This window comes from Castor canadensis, chromosome 3, assembly GCF_047511655.1.
Source record: "Castor canadensis chromosome 3, mCasCan1.hap1v2, whole genome shotgun sequence".
In the NCBI taxonomy this organism is placed as follows: domain Eukaryota; kingdom Metazoa; phylum Chordata; class Mammalia; order Rodentia; family Castoridae; genus Castor; species Castor canadensis.
Window position 1 is genome coordinate 155,306,101 of NC_133388.1, and position 23,231 is coordinate 155,329,331.

At 37.2% G+C, this 23,231-nt stretch overlaps 2 protein-coding genes across 3 annotated transcripts in view; one reads left to right on the plus strand and one right to left on the minus strand.

Annotated features, from left to right (window-relative positions):
- Nucleotides 1-2,286: 2,286 nt before the first annotated feature.
- On the minus strand, nucleotides 2,287-9,505 carry Rbm12b (RNA binding motif protein 12B). 2 transcript variants are annotated; one of them, XM_074068840.1, is made up of 3 exons: nucleotides 9,366-9,505; nucleotides 6,240-6,289; nucleotides 2,287-5,669 (listed from the first exon to the last, which is right to left on the minus strand). In XM_074068840.1, exon 3 carries the CDS (start codon nucleotides 5,639-5,641, stop codon nucleotides 2,846-2,848), a length of 2,796 nt encoding a protein of 931 aa, XP_073924941.1. In that variant the 5' UTR covers nucleotides 5,642-5,669; nucleotides 6,240-6,289; nucleotides 9,366-9,505; the 3' UTR covers nucleotides 2,287-2,845. The 2 variants fall into 2 exon arrangements, with proteins under 2 accessions (XP_073924941.1, XP_073924940.1); XM_074068839.1 differs by lacking the exon at nucleotides 9,366-9,505 and adding an exon at nucleotides 8,868-9,050.
- A 5,054-nt stretch (nucleotides 9,506-14,559) lies between these two features.
- The window catches only part of Tmem67 (transmembrane protein 67), a 49,051-nt gene continuing 40,379 nt past the window's right edge, over nucleotides 14,560-23,231 (plus strand). The window contains exons 1-3 of the mRNA XM_074068841.1: nucleotides 14,560-14,806; nucleotides 16,281-16,369; nucleotides 17,752-17,845. Coding sequence (XP_073924942.1) covers nucleotides 14,584-14,806; nucleotides 16,281-16,369; nucleotides 17,752-17,845 — 406 coding nt within the window. The 5' untranslated portion in view covers nucleotides 14,560-14,583. The remainder of the gene's footprint in view (nucleotides 14,807-16,280; nucleotides 16,370-17,751; nucleotides 17,846-23,231) is intronic.

The following is a 23,231-nucleotide window of genomic DNA, read 5'->3' on the forward strand; positions in this document are numbered from 1 at the left end:
TGCAAAGGAACCAATACACAAACTTTAAAGTGACAGAGGCCAATAGGAGAAGGGGACCAGGAACTAGTGAAAAGGTTAGTTCGAGAAGAATTAATTTAGAAGGTAACACACATGTACAGGAAAGCAATGCGAGTCAACTCTCTGTATAGCTATCCTTATCTCAACTAGCAAAAACCCTTATTCCTTCCTATTATTGCTTATACTCTCTCTTCAACAAAATTAGAGATAAGGGCCAAATAGTTTCTGCCTGGTAGCAAGGGGGTAGGAGAGGGAGGAGGAGGCAGAGGAAAGGAAGGGGGGGAAGGGGGCAGAAATGACCTAAACATTGTATGCACATATGAAAAGAAACTTTTTAAAAGTACAATCAAACTATAAATTTTTACCAATCTCTTGATTATGGGATTAAGTTTACTTTCTAGACATGTTCTAATATTTCTCAGATACCTTCCAGACAAAAATGTTTGACTCTAAGACAGAATGCCATTGGGTACCACACTAGAAGACCAACAAACTTCCAATGTGCCCAATATATCTGTGGGTAGGAGAGAAAACTATGAGATGACAACTATTGAAGCTGTGTGATGACTACACGAAGACCTGAAATTGTGGTGTGCTGGTAAACTGGTTCTCTGTGGTGACAAAGGGCAGGGAATGCATTTACCAATTTCCAGTTCATGGCGTAAATACTCCTACCACAGCCAATTTATTAATAATCACTGAAGACAGAGTTGGAAAGACATATGCAAAAATGTCTCCCAATCAGAAATAGTTTTCTATAATAAAATTTTATAATGAAGTTAAAAAATATAAACCCTAATATAAATAAAATATTCACGTTACTTAAATTTAAAATCAAAATACAAAGCTTGTTTACCACAGGTGGCCCCTTACAACCACTACCATCCCACCCAGTCCAGTATGAAAAGCAATCAGATACTCAGTGATCTTTCATATTAAGCTTCCTCTTAGCTTTAACGCTATGTATCAAAGATGTATTCTGAAAGTCTTCCATCCATTTCTCAAGGTTTGATCAAATAAATCATCTATGTAATCTTTAAGTCATTATTTTCTTCATTGTGCTTGGTTTAGGTACTCCAAAGTGTATCATTCTAGTTGAAGAGCCATACTGAAGTTACCTTTTTCAATAAAATTCACCAGTTTGTTCATTCTATTAGTAAGTAGCACGTTCATTATTAATAACATGGAAACTTAAGTAGACTCCTTTTAAATCACTGAAAATTAACCCAAGATACTTAATGGTACAAACTACTGAAAAAGTATTCTACTTATGCAGTATCTTACTGTTAAATGAGAAATTACCATATATAAAAATTCAATTTTATTCTCATTTACTCAATGTGGAAATATCTGAATTAAGAAAAACTGACTTTATGTTTTATATAAACTATAAAAGGCCAACCAACTCACGTTGGATAAAATGAATAATTCTGAATTAGAAGCCAGTATGTAACATGAGTATCCCAAGAGAAATCCTGGAGATATAAAAACTCCTTAAGTCACTTTTTTTTTAATTAACAATGAGCACTCTGAAAATATTTTTAGCATGATCTTACTAAAATTAAAAATACTATTTAAGAAAGGGACATGGCAAAAGTATTAGGACTACAAACTGGAGTAAGTGATTTGTTTGGGTTGATGTTGGCTCCATGACTTAGTGACTGACTCCAGGAATTTGCTTAACCTCTCTAAACTTTATTATCTCATTTGTGATAGAGGTAAATGGTAAATATTGAGATCATACATATAAAGCACTTTTAGTGCCCAGCACATAGTAAGTGTCCTATAATCATTGGAATAAAAAATACTAGGGATAAAGAAAATCAAATCCAGTATTTGCAAAATATCTGTACTAAATGAAGAGTATCAAAGAAGTCAAAATTCGATTCCACAAGTCTTACACTTAGGGAGTCTTTGAATGAACACAAAGTTTTGAACCTAAAAAATAAGAAGCTAATAATAAACATATAAATTCTATGAATCATAAGAAAATTCTTCCCACCCATTTGTCAGACTCTTCCCAACATAAGCCTGAGAGTTTCATTGTACCTATAATCACATTGTTATTTTGTTTTGGATATTTTGTGTTAATCTTATTAATCCAGTTAATAAAAATTTCCCTCCAGTGCTAAGTATCAAAATTCAAGAAACCATAGAATTATTACAGAATGTTTGGTCGCTCCCATAATCAGTTTAATGTAGCCATTGAAAACTTAATTCACAGCTGTAATTTTTTTTCTTTTATACAAATACAAGTTAATTAGTCTATTTCAGTTGCAATTTTTTATTTTTATAAAACTTTGCAAAATATAAACACGGAAACTTTTAAGAATCTCCTAAGCTTTTTACATAAGTAAATTTCAAGTTCACAGTCTGTTCATTTGAACTATTTACTATTAACAGGAGACCTTAACACAACATCTCAGACAAGAAGGCATTAATTCTGCAGGCAGGTAGCAATGCTAAACCTGAAGAGTCACTGACCATCTCCTTACACAGTTTGAGTAAAAGATGTTGGCTACAGAATGAACTAAAAGTGAACACAGCTCTACTTTATACAAGTCTTTGAGGTCTATCCATAACATCAAGAAAAACTTAGGGCTATCCATCTCTCAAAGAAAAAAAATCTATTTTAATTTTAAATTGGAAAAAAAAAAGATGGCAATTTGCAAGCAAAACAAAGCCAGATTCACATTCTATTTACATGTTTTTGTATTCACAGGTCAAAATTAAAATGTTTCATTAGATAATTAAAAATAAACACTTTCAAAAATGCATTTTACTGCATCAATACTGCTGTAGAAACTCTGAATTTAAGAAAGGCTCTCTAAAGCAAAATTAGCTTAACTTTGCGGGGGCCAACTGGTCTATCATTTAGATCTTTAATGGCAGCCATAGCTTCATTATAGTTTATCATAGCAACAATGGCTTCTCCTGTGGGTAATCCTTGCTCGTTATACTGTATTGAAACTGAATCAGGTATGATTCTATAACCATGGAAAAAGTCTAAAATTTCATTAACATTAGCTTTAAATGGAAGATTCATTATCTTAATAGGAATTACTCTACCTGAGCCACAATTTAATTTTGGATCAGGCATAAATCTCCCCTCAGGAAAACCTCCCATATTACGCTTTCCAAAATCAAACTTGCCACCTTCTGGACGACCAAAATTCACGAAAGAACGATGACTTCTAAAATCATCAGGTGGGCTCCTAAAGTCCTCACTGGGAGGTCTAAAATTGCCAGGAAGTCTAGGGTCCTCCTCTGGAACTTCCCTGAGGTCTTCCTCAGGGAGCTGCCTGAAGTCCTCATCAGAAGGGCATCTCAAATCATCTTCCTGGGGGCTCCTGAAGTCCTCATCAGGAGGGCCCCTGAAGTTTTCATCTGGCATATGCCTGAAATCTTCCTCTCGGGAGCGCCTGAAATGCTCCTGAGGTGGCCGCCTAAGGTGCTCTTGGGGCAGCCTCCTGAAGTGCTCCTGGGGTGGCCTCCTAAAGTACTCCTGAGGTGGCCTCCTGAAGTGCTCCTGGAGTGGCCTCCTGAAATGCTCCGGGGGTGGCCGTCGGAAATGCTCCAGGGGTGACCTCCTAAAGTCTGCCTCAGGGGAATGCCTGAAATCCTCCTCGGGGAGTCGCCTGAACTCTTCTTCCCTAGGGTGCCTGAAGTCCTCCTCCTCCAGAGGGCATCTGAAGTCTTCCTCCTCCCAAGGACGCCTGAAACCCTCCTCTGGTGGCCGCCTGAAGTCTTCTTCAGGGGGCTGTCTGAAATCCTCCTCCAGTGGCCATCTCCAATCGTCCTCAAGAGGCCGTCTCCAGTCTTCTTCCCGAGGGTGCCTGAAGTCTTCTTCAGGAGGCCGTCTGAAGTGCTCCTCTCGAGGGTGCCTAAAGTCCTCTGGGGAATGCCTGAAGTCCTCCGTAGGAAACCTGAAGTCCTCTGGAGAATGCCTGAAGTCTTCTGGAGGGTGCCTTTCAGGCTGTCGGAAATATCCCTGGGGATGTTTGGAGTTCCCCAGTTGCCTCAAGTCCTCTAGCTGGTATCTAAAGTTTTCAGAAGGGCCAAATGAGTATACAGGTCGGTCTTTTGAGCCAAATAAATGGGAATGGTCATCTCTATCACATGACTGAGAACGGGCTTGCATTTTCTCATTGGTCATCAAGGAAAAATTTACACCAAACTCCTGCATTTGTGCCTCAGATATAAGTCTTAATAATACCTCTGTCCCTAAGAATCTTCGTCGGTTTAAGCGTTCAGCTTTCATGGCCTGTTCTTCTGATTTAAATTTCACCAATGCTTCTCCCAGACCAACTCCTTTGTCATCATAAAGCAAGTAAATATCATCCTCAGCAAGGGAGAAGTCTGCAAAGAACTTTTGCACTTCAACTTTTGTAACATCAAATGGAAAATTTCTTATATAGATGCATAGCTTCTGGCCAGGATAGCCTTCTTGAGAGTATTTTTGTGAAACATGTCCAGGTCTCTCTTTTTCTACTGACCCTGGTCTTTTCTTTTCATAACATTCAATAAATTTCAGCATTTGCTTTCTAGAAACTGGATCAATAAGCACTGGACGATATTGTAAAACAGTCTTATGTAAACCTAGTGCAGTATTATAGTCTTTTAAAGTCTTGAACATCACAAAAGCATACCGTGTCCTTTTTTCATCTTTATATAAGAACCTAATCTGATCATTAGTCAGATCAGTATCTCTAAAGAAATTTCTTAAATCTCTCTTGTTAATACTTAGGGACAGATTTTTTAAGTGAACATAAAATCCAAGAGGGGAGCGAGAGCGTGTTCTTCTGGGAGATTTCGAATGAGACAGTTTTCGAAAATGTCTATCATTAATTCCTCTTGGAGGAGAATGTTCTTCAGATCTCAGAGAAGCATCACCCCCCTTAATTGTGTTACCACCAAATTCAATCCACTGGTGCTCTGAGCCCTGCATTACTTCTATAAATCTTGAACCCATAAAACTTCTATGGCATTTAAGACCTCCTGAAGCATCAACACATGAAGCAAATTTTACTATGGCATCGCCATTATTTCGACCATCATGATGTTTTAAGAAAATTACTCCATCCACACACAAACCAGAGAAAAAGACACGTACGTCATCTTCATTTACTAAGTAAGGCAAACCTCGTAGAAACAAATAAGGATTCTCAGCCTTTGATGGCCTTGTCTTTCTTGGCCTTAAATCATCATGTCCTGTACCATTAGTATGAAACCCAGCATCTTGATTAATTGAAGAGCCATATCCGGAATTACTTTTATCTTCTTTCAAAGTCTCAATAAAATTAGATAGTTTTCCAACCCCTGATGCCCCAGATCCTGGTCGCCCTCTTCCTACACGATCACTTCTTTTCATTTCTATAGTCTTCTGCATTTCTGCCTTGCTACTAAGAAAGAGCTCTACAGATGAATCCTTGATAAACCCTCCTGAACGACTTATGGCACGTCTTGCATCTTCGTCTGTTGCAAAAATAATAAAAGCCTCCCCAACTTCCCCTCCAATTATATGCACTCCTCCATCAGGAATAGTCAATCCCTTGAAGAAGTGACGAATATCCACAGGCCCCGCAATAAAAGGAAGCCCCAGTAAACGGATGACTACAGCCATGCTGAGCTCAAACCACAGCAATAATGACCTGCAGACAAAAAGGTACACATAATAGCAAGTCTTACTCTTGAAGTACCTTAGCCCAAACAAAGCTTAATAATTACCTGGTTCCTGCCTCCTTCAGCATTCATAAATGAAGATAAGATACAAGTTCATAAAAATATTGGTCATTTCTAATTCTTAAATAAAGAATATACTTTCTCCTATCTAAACATACAAATAAACCAACTACCTTGAAACATTTCATGTCATCCACCCTATATAATAGGAATATCAAAACTATCAAATCTTCCTTTGTAAGTCTGCCAAATGCTATCTCACAACAAGACCACACTACTTTCAAACTCATTTAGAAACATGTCTGTCTCCTAATGAAATTTGAGAGATAAAAGTATTTTACCAATCACAATTTTACATATTTAGAAAAGCCATCTATGGTCTGTATATAATTTCTGCTCATTATATTTAGTTGCCTACCACCAGTGTATCACTGGTCAGATATAAAGAACAAAAGCCATGGGTACCAAGATGTACTAATTTACTTTATCTGATTTGTCAAGCTTCTGTGAAAAGCCTTCAACTCTGGATGTTGTCTTACCTTTTCTTTTTATTTCTTGGAGACCTGTTAATTCTGTAAAAGCAACTTAACTGTGGAAAGAAAATGAAATATAATTAATCTCTGAAGCTTGTATTTGATCTCAATGCCAGATTAGGATATCCACTTCAAAAGTGAAGCAACATAGGGAACCACAATTATGGGCATTACAGAATGGTCTTCTTTGTGCCAAGGGGAAACTATGAGTAGGCAAAAAGGAAGTATAAAACCCAAATAGACATCTGCACGGTGTTTAAAAATAAAAATGTGGTGAAAATCAATCATACTACTTGGTAGGAAATAGCATAAAAAATGAGAGAACTGTTATATATTTTGAGTCCAGTGGTGGTTACATAGCTGTATGAACTTATCAAAGCTCATTGAATTCTATCCTTAAGTTCTATGAATTCTTATGTACAAAAGTTTTTTACATCTACTTTAAAAGGAAACTGTTCTACAAGGGAAATATCAATTTAAAAACATAAATATTAAAAAAGACCTATCACTTCCCCTGGTGAAAAGCCAAACATCTAGTTCATGTATGTCCAACTCTCTCACTATTCTCCACCTTTACAAAACATAAAGCCAAGTCAAATTAACAAAACCACCATTAGAAATGACTCAAGGTATAAAATACCAAAGCTTGAAATTCAAAAATCACTTTTTAAATAAGTCTAAACCAATGTCTGCATGACAAAATACCAAATTTCACTGCTCCGATATAATTAAGGCAAATATAATATCCCTAAATCAAAAGCTGAACACCACTCCTTATTTAATATGCCTAAAACAGTAACTATTACAATTCATCTCAAAGAGAAAATGTTGAAATAACCTTATTCCACTTCAAAAACTATCCTGCTCCAGTGGTACACTGCCTATCTAGCAAGCGCAAGGCCCTGAGTTCAACCCGCAGTATTGCCAAAAACACTATCCTGCATTCTACTGAGGAAACCTAAATAACAATGTAGAAAATAAAAATTTATTAATTTGGAATGTTGAAACCACCAAAATTAGCTGCTGAAAAATTTCAATCTAATAATTTTTTAATGAAATTTGCATCTAACCTTTCATTGATACCAAAACTAACAATATTTAATGAAGTCTCAGCGAATAAATTTTTAACACTTGTCAAATTAATAATCATAATTAAGATATTTTTAATGTGCAAATAATGTTGCTTTAGTCACTAAGTACCCTGTCCCCCCAAAATGGGATCTGGAGACATATTCCTTGAAGATCTAAAAGGTTTGTTTTCCTTAAAAATCTACAGATTAAGCTTTTTAAGCTTATAAGATAACCTAGTAAAGACATTAAGAAATTACTTGGCACATCCTACCTCTAGAAAATATTAGTGTGATTTACTATATAATAACTGCACACACACAAAAACATATAAGCCTACTTTCTTCACTGAATATTCACACAGAACATGTCAACAAAAACTACAGGCCTATGGAACACTTGAAACGTTAAAATTTCAAGATTCCTACGTAAACTGGCATTAAAAAAATTGAAAATACATTAGAAAGCAGTTTAAGACATGTATCATCTTGCCTGTCCTAAACTCTTTTTAAACATTAAAAAGGGATTTATCCTGAGGACATACATCCATTTACATATATGCAAAACTAGACAGTTCATTATGTTAAACTCAAAAAGCTCTAGTGTTCAAACAGTAGTGGCTCACACCTGTCATCCTATTTATTCAGGAGGCAAAGATCAAGAGGACCATGACTTGAGAACAGCCCAGGCAAATAGTTCTTGAGACCCTATCTCGAAAATACTTGACACAAAAAGGGCTGGTGGCTCAAGTGGTAAAGCACCTTCCTAGCAAGCAAAGGCTGAGTTCAAGCCCCAGTACCGCCAAAAAAATAAATAACTCTAGGAACATAAATCCTCCCTGACTTAAAATCTAAGTATCTTAAAGTATTTTAATTAAGTTTCATGAGCACAAATCTCACGAATTCCAGTTCATTTTAATTGGCCAGTTACATTATAACTAATACAATTGTCTAACTTGCTATAGTAGGGTAATGTATCATTTACTCCTCTACAGTAACATCTAAGATACCACCTTGGAGAGACCAACTCTCAAAATGAGTACTTCTCCTGTAGTTCCAACATACCCTTTTCCTTAAACAAAATCTCCAAAAATTCTATTACATTAGATTGCACAAAAGGCAAAACACACAATTACCCCTGCCCTTAAAATTTTTCTAGTGATGAATGCAAAATTATTTTTGTGACTGTATTGATTTAAGGACACAGTGATCTGTCAAAACTTCTATGAAAAGGAAGTTGATCCCTAAAAGCTAGCTCATTTAAGGGTAAGCTCATATTAAACAACTTTGCTGATTTTATCCAGTGATTCATCCTACTTAATCATCATTTTAACTAAACAAAACGAAATGTGTGTCTTCTAATCAAGACTGAGAGGAAAACAGGGAGCCTGAATTTAGGAAGCAGCATCTTAGATCCATTTGACTGTTAACTAGCAAAGTCACATTCCAGACACGGTGAGGGAGAGGAAATCCTTTGACTTTTTGCCTGCGACTATGTCTTAAAACCCAGTCATGATGAAGCATAGTTATTTTCTAACGTGAGCTTTCCCTGCAGACAATAATGTACCCCAGTCCACAAGGATTCTTGTGGTGATCTGACTTTTCGATGTAGATGGTTAAAATAAAAATTAGAGGCATGAGTACGGAGAGCCATGGTTCCCAGGAGGAACTGCACATGAAGACGAATCCACAGGGCACAGGATTTCCCAACAGCATCCACCATCGTCACACGGGAGTCATCCGAAGGCATCGATCCTACAGCCCGAAGCCTTTGTCCACACTGCCAGAGGTCAGAGCTTCCTTCTTTTGCTCCAGGCCAAGTTGCTACGTGGGATCCGATGCTGTCGCCAGACCTTCAGCCACCATCAGGCTTCAAATTAACCAGGACCGCCCAACCTCCGTGCCTGTCCGTTACGCGGCCCAAGGGCAAGCATTCCACTCAGTAGCCACGGGTGAGGGGATCCCAGATCTAACTCACACGCTCCTGCCCCTCAAACCCAAGGAGCTGGGCCTGCCGAGCTTTTCTGCCACACTAACTACGATGACATAGCAAAGGAGAAAATACCTATGAGATCCTTGGAGAGCTCCACTGTCAAGACCAGGGAGAAGCGCGCACACACCGCGGCATGGAGGTGACGGGAGGGAGGGTCGCGTCAGCAGGGCAGAGGGTACCCTGGCGCTCAAATTCGCTGCCTCCCGGCGGCCGTCCGCCCCGCCTTCCCCCGCTCTTCCGGCCCGGCCGCCGGCCCCTCCCCGCCCGACGCCCCAACGGGAACCGCTTCGCTCTTGGCAGTAAACACACACCGCCGCTGCCGAGTAGCACACGGGGCCGGGGTCGGGGCCGGGGCTCTCGTCTTCGCAGAAGCCTCCAAAGGACAGGGAGAGCCCTCAGACAGCCTAGAAGAAGATGGCGCCCACTCTCCCCTCCCGTCCGGACAAACGGACTTCGTCTGTCTGCCCATGCGCTCTGCCGGCGTAACCCACTACTCAAGCGCCTGAGTCGCGCATGCGCACACCTCCAGCTCGCCGCTTCCCGTTGTTAGGGAAGGGAGGCGACGCCTGGGATTTCTGGGACTTCTGCGCATGCCCAGTTTTCAGCCAACCGGAGAGCCAGCACCTGGAGCGGGCGGGATTTACACAGAAGTCCACTGGTTGGTATAACTGAAATCTGCCTGATGTAACAGTATCAAGTGCACAGAACAAACATTCGAGTCTTTCAGAAGTTATGGAAAGAGATGTCTGCCTTTTCTAGTGGGCCTACTGGTTTTCTCAAATGATCATACTATTACAATCTAAAAAATTTCAGGTCAAGGTTATTTAGATATAACCATGTAGTATTCTGATTATTGAACACTTTCTTGTGTCATCAGTGTGTTAAGCATCAAAACCTAATCGTTATGTTTTTGAACGAAAAGAAAATGAAGTTTCTGGAATAACACAACACAGACTCTGAAATGGTGATCACACTGAGCTATGCCATTCTGTTAGCCTCCCCATATGTTTTGACAGAATTGCAACACCACAGACTCTCCTGAACGTTTTAGTAACAGTTTTCAGATGCCTTTCGTAGCTTTTCAACATTCACAAGTCAACTTTTCCTCACTCGGTCTCAGAGCTCATTTCGAAGTTTCCATACTGGGCTGGAGGTGTGGCTCAAGCATTAAAGTTCCTGCCTTGTACATGTAAAGCCCTGTCTTCAAAGCCCCGTATCGCCTAAACAATTTCCACATACTTTTGCTCTAATTTATAAATCTGGTCATGTTCTTTAACTAAAATCTTAAACTCGAAGCCAAATACAGGCATTCAAAAGCCCTCATTTTTACTCTTTGGCCATACATCACCTACACTTCAGGGGACACTGAAGGGCATGTCACTCGCCAGTGTGTCAGGCCTCTCATACCTCTGTATCTTTCCTGAAAGTTCCTCTGCCTGTCCCGTCCTGTCATCGCTTTTCCTCTGGGATCTTTTCACTAATCTTCCATTTCTGCCAATCTCAGAGAAGTTATCCCTACACATTTTAGTTGTTTCAATGTCTGTTTCTCATTATACTTCCAGATCACTGAAGGAAAGCACCCTTATTTCTGACGTCTATCTTATAGAAGTCTGAATAATATCAATAATATCAAAATGACTGAACTTCTCACCAAAGATGAACTACTTTCTGAGCTCTCATGTATGCTCTTTTCCCTGCTGATTATGCCTCTATTAACTTAGTTTAGAGATTGAAAACAGTAACCTTTGGAATACCCATAGGTTTCTGGTTCTAGCCTCCTTCCTCATCAAGCACTAAACAGACCACCACATCTATTTCTGCTACATCTCCCTATCTTAGTAGGTAATCAACTACTCTCATCTTTTCTCCAAATTGTTCACCTACACCCTAGGATTTCCCTACCTCGTCTTCTATCTGCTCCCACTCCAATATGATTTAGGTCTTGCAGGAAAAATCTAGCCTTATTGCCATTTTTCATCTCCAAGTGATTTCCCTTACAATTACCCACTATGTCTTTTAAAAATACTTCTTACTTTTACCTATGTTCTTTACTGTGAAAACTGATCTTACCTTTTCTACTCTCCGCCCATTTATCTCACCTCTTTAGGACTCTGATTCTTCCCTTGAGAAGGTCCTCCTCCCATTCTTCTATATCAGCCCTTAATTCCTTCCTGTTTAAGAGAAAAAAACATTTTCCTGGTTTTTTCTTTGTTTTGAATCTCTCCTCTACTGATCATTTCCTCTCCACTTATATATTGCCTGTGTCCTTAAGAAAAATTTTAAACCCTTTTGCTCAGTCCACACTTTTTGCCTTCCTTTCAATGTCAAGTTTCTCAAAGTACTTTTTTTATTTGGCACCTGTTCTTTGTCACTACAGCTGTATGGTTTTCTTCTATCCCAACCACTGCCATGAAACTGCACTCCAAAAAGGTAACCAATGATCACTCAATTGTCAAATCCAAAGACCTTTTTCCCATTTTCAGCCTCCTTGAACTTATTGCAGCATTTATATTGTAAGGATTTATACAGTATTAATATAAGCATTTACACAGTATTATAGTTCAGCAGCTCCTACAGCTAACCTAACAGAATTCAAAGTTTGTTTCTACAAATTGCAAGCTGAGTATTTAGTACATTTTTAATCTCAAATTTTTTCTTCCACTTAATCATCTGTAAAAAGCAGATGATAATACCACACATAATGTATTGAATAGATTAATTTTGATAGTGTAGGTAAAGCACAATTCAGTGCTTATGTGTCATACTAGGTATTCAATAAGTATGTGGTGTCCTCTTCCAACCCATTCTCTCACTTTCTTTAGTATGCTTCTTTCTAAGCTGTTATTAAATCATATTTCTCTAGTCTCTTCCACTTTCAAGAATAACTCTTTCATATCTTAATTGGGTAATTTGGGGCATGTCTCTAATCCTGAAATAAAATAATTGTACTGCCTAGTCTTAGTGTTGTTAACAAGGTTGAAATGATTAATATAAGGAGTTTAGCACAATATGTGGTATAGAGAAAGAATTTGCCTTCCTAATTAAGGAAACAGAGAAAATATTTCCAGTTCAACTTCTCTCCTTCTTCCTGTCTTAAATCTGAATATTAATATCTGGCATATGGAGTCACAGTGCCATTAAGAAGGGAAGACCAATAGAACTGCAGATACTGTCATCTGACATCATTGAACAAAAATCAGCAGCCTCCCTGTGATCAGACTGGTGTTTGTTAAGGTTTAAACTATTATGAGTTGACTGGTCTTCAGTTACTTGGAACAAAAATATTTCTAATGATACAGTTTCAAATTTATGATTTACATTTTTAACATTCTTTTCTGCCATCCATGTAGGAAGTTTACACAGATGAATCTACAGTATCTACAGTTATCTTCAACTTAACTGTGTTTGTCTATTTCAAGTCCTTGTACTACAGATAAACTACTGTGTTCTTGGAGGGAGTTGTTAGGAGCAGTGACATTGTCTGGGACGGTTACAATATTACTGCATGTCTTCTATAATGATAGTATCACTTTGCTTGATGAAGATAAGTATGTAGAATACAACAAATTTTCCTATACCTATTCCATTGAGTAGCCGTTTAATACAGTGAAAAGATGGCAAATTTTAGAGTTAGCCAGAGGAAATAAATTCTAGTTTCATATCTTCTAAAATGTTACTTTCTTCTTGATATTTCATTTTCATTTTTATATAATAGGGATAGTACTTCCTCAAAAGGTTGTTATGAAGAGTTAAGACTAATGCCGTCAAGTGCCTAGCACACTGCAGAAAATGGTATCCAAAGAAAACCACTGGAGTTGGTGGAGTGGCTCAAGGGTCTGCTTTGCAAGCATGAAGCCCTGGGTTCAAACCCCAGAACTTCAAAAAGGAAAAAAAAGAAAAAGAAAAACTAAATTTGACTACAAGAAAACCATCATGAATGGGAGGCAATAAGTAAATATCATTGCCCTAAGTCCCTTCAATTTAGCATATAACACGAGGGACTTCCAGGAAGAGTAGAGTTAAAACTCACCCATAGGAAGCGTTTGCAGATTAATTCCACCTATTCCAACCATACCCTTTCTTAATCTTCATTAACATTCATATGATCACATATTATTTTAAAAATGTATCCAGAGAAGTGATCCCTACTACAACAATACAGAAATAGCTCAAAAATATTTTTCAGAATTTCTCTTTGAAGAAGAGTCTTCTGAACATACAGGTCTTATATCTTACATAGCAGTTATTGGTGAATGCTGAAGGAAGGCCTAATGGTAGCTTAAAGTTATTTAACGTCCTAAGATTCATTTCCCACGTGTGTGTGTGTGTGGGTGCGTGTGTGTGCATACATATATTATATATCTTATTATATAAGATATATAAATGTTATCATTATTATGATATTTGTACTTCTTGAGAAATCAAAAAACCATTTTAAGTTACTATTGATAAGGCTTAAAAATGTCAGGTGATTTTATTTGGAAGAAAAGAAGAAACAAAATACAACGATTGTACAAACAAAATACAACAAAACCGAAGTGAGATTTAAATATTAAGAAATAAGCTTTGCTTTTATAGCCCACAAAGTGTCTATAATTATATCCACAAAGTGGATGTAATTCCAAAATATTAGGGGGCTAACAGTATCTAAGGGTGTCTGGGACAACATCGATGTATTTGTAAATTGATTTAAAAATCAAATTTATATACATGAGTTTCTATGCTCAAATAAGGAAAGTAGAAAACCAAAGGTCTAGCAGGAAATGTCCTTACATACACACACACCCTCATCTTGAACCAACGTAATATTCCAAAATTGCATATTTTAAATCAATGCAGTGTTTGTTTTGTCCCAGGGATCAAACCCAGGGCCTGACTCATGGTAGGCAAGTACTCTACCATGAGCTATATCCCCAGTTCACACAGAAGTTTTTTGAAAATTGTCAAAATACACGTCATGACTCCTTTGTCGTGAAAATGATATAGGCTGGATAAATTCTGATGTAACAGTTTCATGACTTACTTTTAATTTACGGATATAATCTGATGTTTCCTGACTCCCTATATTGATTTCACGCCACACTTAAGGATGGCATTCTAGACGTTTTAAAGAGCCTCCAGCCTTTAACCCAACCTTCCCTGGACCTGCCGCCTTCCAGCGGGATTGGTAACCTAGCAACCAAGCAGCAGGCAAAGAATTCCGGAATCCCGATTGTCCAATCAGTTCAGCGGATTCGCCCCAGAGGCTGATGGGGGAGCTGGAGACTGCGCAGTTGCCAGTGTCGGTACCATGGAGACGCCCGGAGCGGCTGAGGCGGTCATGGCGGTTTCGTCTGTCTCCCCCGCCAGGGCAGGGACGGTGTTCCTCCTGTTGGTCCTGTGTCGCATCTCACAGGCCCAGACCTTTTCCTTCCCTTTCCAGCAGCCGGAGACGTGCGGCCACAACCAGTACTTCGATATCTCGTCGCTGTCCTGTGTCCAGTGCGGAGCCCACCAGAAGCCGGATGCCCACGGTGAGACCGTTTGGGGGCACCCTGACAAAAGTAGCGCCCCCTCCTTGATGCAGCTCCCACTACCTGATCATGTTGTCTGTAGGAGACACGTTTCCGGGGCAGCAGTCGCCAGGAACTCATTTCTCCGTATCAGCCACCCCCCCACACCCCTCATGGGTGAAGGTGGTCTTTAGGGCAGCAGGGGAGAAATAGTAGAAAAGTGTAAAAGTGAAGAAGAGCAAGCAGGTGACAGGAAAGATTAGGAAAGAAATGCGATTTAGCATTTGTAAACGGGGATAGCCTTTTATTTCGCTTTTTAAATTACAGAAATTTAGAGCTGGAAGTAACCTTAAGTATGGTCAGTCCAGTCTCTTCACTGTACACATTTTTTAAAAAATGATGCCAGGGAGAGCATGTGACATCTCTTCGGTGTCACCTAAATTAGAACTGGGAGACCTCAGCTCTCCTTTTCCTCAATCTTGACTTATGTAGTTCCATTATACAGCTTTTGCCTTTAATATTAGATATTTCCGTAGGACCTATCTCTTTATTGTTAAATACTACTGATTGTTCTCAGTCTTTTTAGGTTAAGCTTATTTTTTCCCCCTTAAATATGTATCATTTGGTCCTAGTCCTCACCGACATTGCTCAGAGTAAGTCTTAGCCCATATATTGAATTCTAAAATACTTTCAATCTCAATTTAGCCATTCTTGGAATTAAGTTTCTGCCATCTTCAGATTTAACGTATCCTTATTTAAGTCAATGAGCAAGAAGTATGATTGAGAAAACATTTCAAGCTCTAAAATGTAAGGTATTAATTTCATAATTATGAATTGAGATAGTGAATGTGTTGTGCAACGCAGACAACTACTGGTGCTGTTTCCTCTTAATCGCTGTTTTGAGAATGCACCTCTTACATATTTACCAAATTGAATAGTAATTATAATGTGTACTGTCCTTCCAAACAGAGGGAAACTGCAATCTATTTGAATGAAGTCAGTTTCCTAGTATGGTTTTGGCAAATTAAATTTGAATTCAGTGAATATATGTATATGATTTAATGACATGGAAATGTAAATTTTCCTATAGCAGTTGAATAGTTTTAATAGTTTAACAGTTTAATTGCTTAGTTATGCTTGCAATTAAATTATTAGCAATGCAATCCCAGCTGTGTGCCAGACACAGTTCTAAGAATTTGGTGCTTGTGTTAACACTATGAGGTAGGTACTGTATTTTCTCCATTTTACCAATCCAGAAGCCAAGGCACAGAGAAGCTCAGTAATTTGCCCAGTGTCATATAGCCAAGTAGGAATACTAAAATTGGAACTCAAGAAGTATGTTTCTGAAAAGGAACCCAGTCACTACTGGCTCCAGAGTTTTGCTGTTGGCCACTATATAATACTGCTTCTCAAGATCTAAAGAATTATTAAAAGTTCTCTATCTTGGGGTTTTATTTTGATTAACCAAGGACAGAATTGGCTCTTCTCTTTTTAGGAACTTCATGTGTGTGTCTACCAGGATTTCAGATGATCTCTAATAATGGAGGATCTACCATTATTTGTAAACAGTGCCCAGAAAACATGGTATGAAGAACTTGTTTTAAAATAACTTTCCTGGAAAAAGTAATAAATTAAATAACTTTGTCAAACTTCAATGTAGTGTTTAATATTTCCCCACAAACTTCAAAATTATTAAGATAACTTTATGTGTACTAGAGTACATTTTGGAAGATCAGTGAAATTTATGCAAATGTGGAAAGAATAGAAATGCATTTCTTTCACTTTTAATCTGAAAACCCCAAACCACAAAGCTCTGAAATTTTGTATTTTTATTTTTCTTTATAGAGTGGTTCAGTTATAAAGAAAAATAGATGAATGTACATCTGTAGCGCAATGGGTGATGTATAGACCCTCTCAGCAGATTGAATCAGTGTCTTAGAACTACTGGGTCAACAGTTTTATAAGATGATTAATGTTCATAATGATATCTAAGGTGTAATAAGTTCATTTAATGCTAGTTAAATCAATAAATAGTTAAATAATGTCTTGCTGTTTGGTTAATCATCTCATTATGTAATAATTTGGGAGAAAATTAGTAAGTTAGTAGTTGTTATATAGGATAATTCTCAGTTAGCATAAATATACTTTCCAATCATTTAAATAAGTTGGAGTCTAATTATGAGTTGTGATTTTTATAGTAATGTTTTCTCTCATTGTCATATTAAAATGAATTAAATCTGGGAGTTTAATGAGAAGTTACCAGCTATCCTAATTTAAAGCTATTTATTCTGTATAAGTCTGCTTACCATTTTGATATTTATTTTATATTTTTGGAAATAATTGGTCCTAGCTAATTACTGATGGTAAAGAACTACTAATTTGAAAAAAATGGTGCCAGAACAGGTTTCTTTTTCAGTGATATTATATATTATTGTAAATTTGAAATAATGCTATTTAAATTTATTGCCAACTATAGAAATATTTCTTGATAAAAATCTGCTCTTCTCAATAAAAATTTAAAATGATTTGGGGCATTATTTTATTTTTACCATTATTCTATACTAATTTCAGTTATATCTGTATTTGAAACTACCACATTAAAGCTTTAGATTTTCCTAAACCACATACTGTAATGAGTCCAATTTTGAATCATGTCAAACTTTACCAAAACTCTTTACTAGTACAATTTATTTATAGCTAAAAGGAAATATTCTCATAAATCAATTTTTGCAACTTTAAGTATAATTTATATTTTGAATCATAACTTAATTTTTAAAGCTAATGTATTTGAAATTTTAAAAATTATAATAATTATTTTTAGAGCAATAATTATGTAGAACTGCTGTCTGTTGGTTAGGTCCTGTTGATTTTTGTTGTATTTTATATCTGTAAATGATAAAATTTATTTTGAATTTACATGATTAATTAAGAGTAACGTTAATGAATGAGGAAAAATTTTAATTTAGAAAGGAGTCACTGAAGATGGCTGGAACTGTATTTCTTGCCCTAGTGGCTTAACTGCAGAAGGAAGGTGCCACTGTCCCATTGGCCATATTTTAGGTAAAAATTACTTCTTTATAAAATAATGGTGATGAATTTTATTTGTGCTTGGTTTTTTTGTAAAGGATATTAATTTAAATGACTTGGTGATTACTTAATAGTATTTTTTAAAGTTCATTTTTATATAAAATTTAGTCATGCTTATGACATCAGTAGGCATTGGGAAGAAAAGTCCAGGCCAGGTGTGGAGGCTCACACCTATAATCCCAGATACTTGGGAGGTGAAGATTGAGATCACAGTTTGAGGCCAGCCATGGCAAACAGAGAGACCCCATCTCAACCAAAAGCCAGGAATGATGGTACATGTATATCTGTAATCCCCACTACATAGGAGGCGTAGGTTGGAGGATCCTGGTCTAGCCCTGACCCCTGCAAAAAGTGAGACCCTTTCTGAAAAATAACCTAAAGCAAAAAGAGCTGAAGATTGGCCCAAGTGGTAGAGCACTTTCCTAACAAGTACAAGGCCCTGAGTTCAAACTCCAGTACCACCAGAAGAAAAAAAAAGAAAAAGTTCTGCCTGGCTAAAAAAAAAATCTTATTAATGTAGGATTAGATGGATAGTTCCTTAACATAATAGGCTATCTCAACTCCAAAGCCAACATGCTTAATAGGGAAAAATTATAAACATTTTTGTTAATGTCAGGACCTAGAAAAGGATGTAAGGTATTGCACATAAGTACTTAAGAGAAAAAAAAAATCATTGGAAAAAAAAATCATTGGAAAGGAAAAGGAATTGATTGTATCAAACAAATCACTAAAAATTCATATAAACAGTAATGTTTCCTGGGTACAAAATTAATATCCTATAAGTAGTAGCCTTCCTATAGAAAAGCAACATTCCACTAGAAAATGTGATGAAAGAAAAGATCTCATTTACTGTGGGAACAAATAAAAAATACTCAGGTGTAAATTTTACAAAATGTGCAAAATAAATTAATTGAAGAAATCCGTGAATGCGACTGAATGACTCAGAAGCAGGCTTTAAAAATGATAATATATTCTTCATATTTGGATGAAAAAGTTAAATATTATAAAACTGCCATCTCTCTCCCAGTCTATATATTTAAAGGGATGCTCATAAATTCTACCAGGATTCATTCGTTTGGGGGAATACACAAATAGATTCTAACAATATATAAAAAGCCAAGAAATTTCTGAAGGAAAGAGGAAAGTGCTCCAGATACGATGCATACTTTGTAGCTACAATAACATGCATTGCTGACAGATAGGGACACATTCTGATGGATGGAGCTTAAGACAGTCAAAATAGACCCAGTCCGTATGGAAATTTGATATTTTAAAAAACACATTTTGTATCAGTGAGGATAACACTGATTAATAAATGGTATTAGGGAAACTGAGAAAATATTAAACTGAGCTTTTACCTTATTCCTAAAGAAAATTAAATTTCAAATGAGTCAAATATCGTTAGAGTATAATATATGACTCTTAGAAAATTCTTAAAGAACATGTAGGAGAAGTTTGCATAGTCTTTGTGTGCAATACACCTTTCTAAGTATAACAAAATCTCTGAAGCCATAGAGGAAAAATTGCTAAATTTGACTACATAAAAAATTTTAAATTTTGTGCAAATCAAAATACCAAAACCATCTGCAAACTAATGAAAATTCCATATGCCCAGCAGATACAGGTCTGAGTTCTCCAACATACTTAAAAAGACCCTACAAACTAATAAGAGTAAGAAGAGTAACATAATTGAAAAATAGCCAAAAATCATGAATAAAGTTTAGAGAAAAATATCTTCACATGAAAATAATATTCAATATTACTGTTGGAGGAAACATGAATTAAAGGTAAAATGAGATTTTATTCTTAATTTACCAGATTTTATTAAACAGTTCCAACTTCAATGATGTAAGGATGTAGGGAAGTAGTCATTCATATGTTATTGGAAAATTATAAATTGGTGCAACCTCTTTGGAGAATATAATTGACAATACTTATCAAAATTTAAGAAGCAGGTCATCTTTGTCCAGCAATCCCTTATCTAGTAATTTCTTGTTCAGATACACTTAATTCTATCTGAAGAAGTGTATGTGTAGTTATTTGTTGCAGCATTATTCCTGAAACCATGTATTTGACCAGAGGACACTTGTCAAATAAACTATGGTATATCCATATAATGATCTAAACTGCAGCCATAGGAAAATGAGGTAGCTCTCTACATCTCTACAATCCATGATACATTGAATAAGAAAGCAACATATAGAACAATGTATTATGGATTATGTGTGCATATGTGCTTGTATATGCATAGCCTATTTCTGGAAGGATTCATAAGAAACCGGTAACCATGTTGCCTCCAGAATGAAGAACTAAGTGGCTAAGGGTAGGAATGGGAAAGAGACTGATTTTTCATTTTAAATCCTTTTGTGCCTTTTATTTTGATACTTTATTACCTACTCAAAAATTAAGTTTTTAATGGAATGGGAATCCCTGTAGTAAAGTTATTTAAAATCTAGTTTTAAAACTAGACATGCATATGAAAAAATAATTTGTATAAGATAAGATATTTTCACAAAGGGAACATATTTAAGCTTCAAGTGAGCACAAAAAACAATAAATGGTCTTTAAGCAAGAGCCCACACTTCAAGAAAGGTTGTTTGGGAAGATTGCCATAAGGAAGCAGTATAATAGCTGAACCTTGAAGGACTAATGGTATTTCAAAAAGTAGTGATAAAGAGTAAAACATTCTAGGCAGAAAGAAGAGCATGAGCTAGTGTATTACTACAGATATGAGTATCGATGTCACTGTGAAAGGATTATGACAATAGCAGTTTGCTGAATTTAAAAGCATACTGGCCCAGATTACGGATGGCTTTAACCAGTAACATATTCTATAGGTAAAGGCATTTCACTGAAATGTTTGAACGGAGGAGTGGTAAGAGAATTTAGAGGCCATCTGTTGCATTTCTTCATTCAACAAGTATTAATTGAACTCCTTTTAGAGCCGGCATTGTGTAGGGATAAAGCCATGAACAAAACACTCCAGAGATCCCGCCCTTGTGGAGGTTACATTTAAGACCAGGAGAGCTGTTGAGGGCTGCTGTGGTCCTGTAGGCACATGAACATAAGGATCTGAACCAGAGTTAGGACAAAATTATACATAAAGGAGTAGATACTAGAAACATTAAAAGAATGATAATAGACCTAAGAGAAAGAAAAAACAGACATGGGAAAAGTCAAAAATATCTCTCGGGTTTCGGAGCAGGGGTGCAGGAGGTGATAGTTTATCGATTCAGATGCTGTGGAGTGGTCAGTGAAGACTGAGTTATTGAAGTCACTTAACAGTCAAGCATCTCTAGTACTAAAGTTGTAGTTTCGGTGAGTTGCGAGGACTAGAGGCCAGATGTCAGGAGTTTTGGAAGACTGAGTGGGTAGAGAATAGAGGCAGAAGGTGGATTTTACCCTAGCCCTCAAGCTTGTGGATAACCAGGCCCTTACCTGCTTTGACTTAGGAGCCTTGGCTTAATAAACATTTAAGCAGTTTTAAAATACATTCATAAGCCAGGCCCAGTGACCCATACTTTTGATCCCAACTCCTTGGGAGGCAAAGACCTGGCAAAGAGTTAGTGAGACCCTCTCTCAAAGAACAAGCCTGGTGCAGTGATATGTGCCTATAACCCCAGCTATACAGGAGCCTGAAGTAGGAGGGTGGTGGTCTGAGACCAGTTCCTGGACAAAATATGAAACCCTATCTAAAAAATAACTAAACCAAAAAAAAAAAAAACCAGACTGGGGGACATGGCTCAAGTGGTATAGCACTTGCCTGACAAGCATGATGCTCTGAGTTCAAGCCCCAGTACCACTGATCTTTAGGAGTTTTATTAGCACTGTTGCTGAAAAGATTAAACTTAATCCCCACAGTTTATGGTGGTGTTTTCTTTGGGATAGAGCTAAAGAAAACTTCCTGAGCTGGACAGCAATTTGAAATTTATTACATTTCATAATGTGCTCTTTCAATTATATATTTTAGGATTTGAGGAAAATGAACTTAAATCAGATTTGATTATAAATTGGGAATAAAAACCTCTGATGGGCAAGTATGCTGGCGTTTATTTAAAATAGTGCCATACTGGGGTTTGAATTCAGGGCTTTGCACTTGTTAGGCAGGCACTCTATCAATTGAGCCACACCTTCAGCCCCCCAATTTTTAATTCTTTTGTCTACACATTAAAGTGGTAGAAAGGAGCAGTTGCAATGGATTTTAATATTTCCTTTAACCTAATGTTATCCAAAACATTATCATTTCATTATATAATTAAGATAGGCAATTATTAATGAGGTGTTTCATTCTTTTGTTCTTAATTATCTGTGAAATCTCAGTTTTAACTAGCCACGTTTTAAGTACTTAGCAAGCACAAGTGGTTACTAGCTACAATATTAGACAGCATAAGTTTATTCCAATAGAAGGTACATATGAGTGCACTTGGTGTCAGCCAGATACAAAAGCAGGCTAGTCACTGGAAGAATAAAACCTGCTTTGAAATCTAGACTGTTACCATTTACCTTGTAATTTCTTATTCCTTATCTGTCATATGCTCTTGAAAGTCTGTGGGTCAGAAGCAGAGAAGCACCATTTTAATTGTTTTTCTGCTTTCTGTGATACCTCATGGTACCTTGAGAATAGATGGTAGCTATGAAAACATAGTATTGCTATTGTCAAGACTACTGTTATGTGCTTGAAATTCTCCATGGTCCAGAGCAAGGGGAGAGAGCAGGGTGTTACTTGACATGAATGAACTGTGAAGAACTCTCTGGAAGGTAACATCTGAGCAGAGCTTTGAAGGAAGAGGAGGAGAGAGCTGTGAGGATGACTAGGACCATCATGCTAAGCAGAAGGAATAACAAGTGGTCATGTCCTCACATGGGGATGTATTTGACTTGTCCAAGGAACAGCTGTTACACAGATGAGACTGAAGCAGGAAGGAGGAAAGTGGGTGCAAGTGGTGGCAGATCATGGCCGTGTCCTTGGGAATTTCCCTGTGTGAGATGGAAGGCAACTGGAAGGATTTATGTAGTGAAGTGACATGATCACAGTTATATTGTGAGAGCCTCACACTGGCTTCTCCATGGAGCATAGAGCCAGCACTCCAGTTAGGAAGCCAGTACAAAAACAAAAACAAAAACAAAAAAAACCCAGGTGGAATAAATTTTGAAGAACTAGCAGAATTTCAGGCTTATGTATTTATTTGAATTTTCACTTTTTTTCCCCTCCATTTTTATTAGCATATATTCATTGTATACAGGGGATTTGTTGTGACAGTTCTGAATAGCCTTACGTTGTACATTGGTTAGATCACCCCTCCATCTCCCCCCACCCCCAGCAACCCCTTCTTGTCCCACTTAAAGCAATTACAAGAGG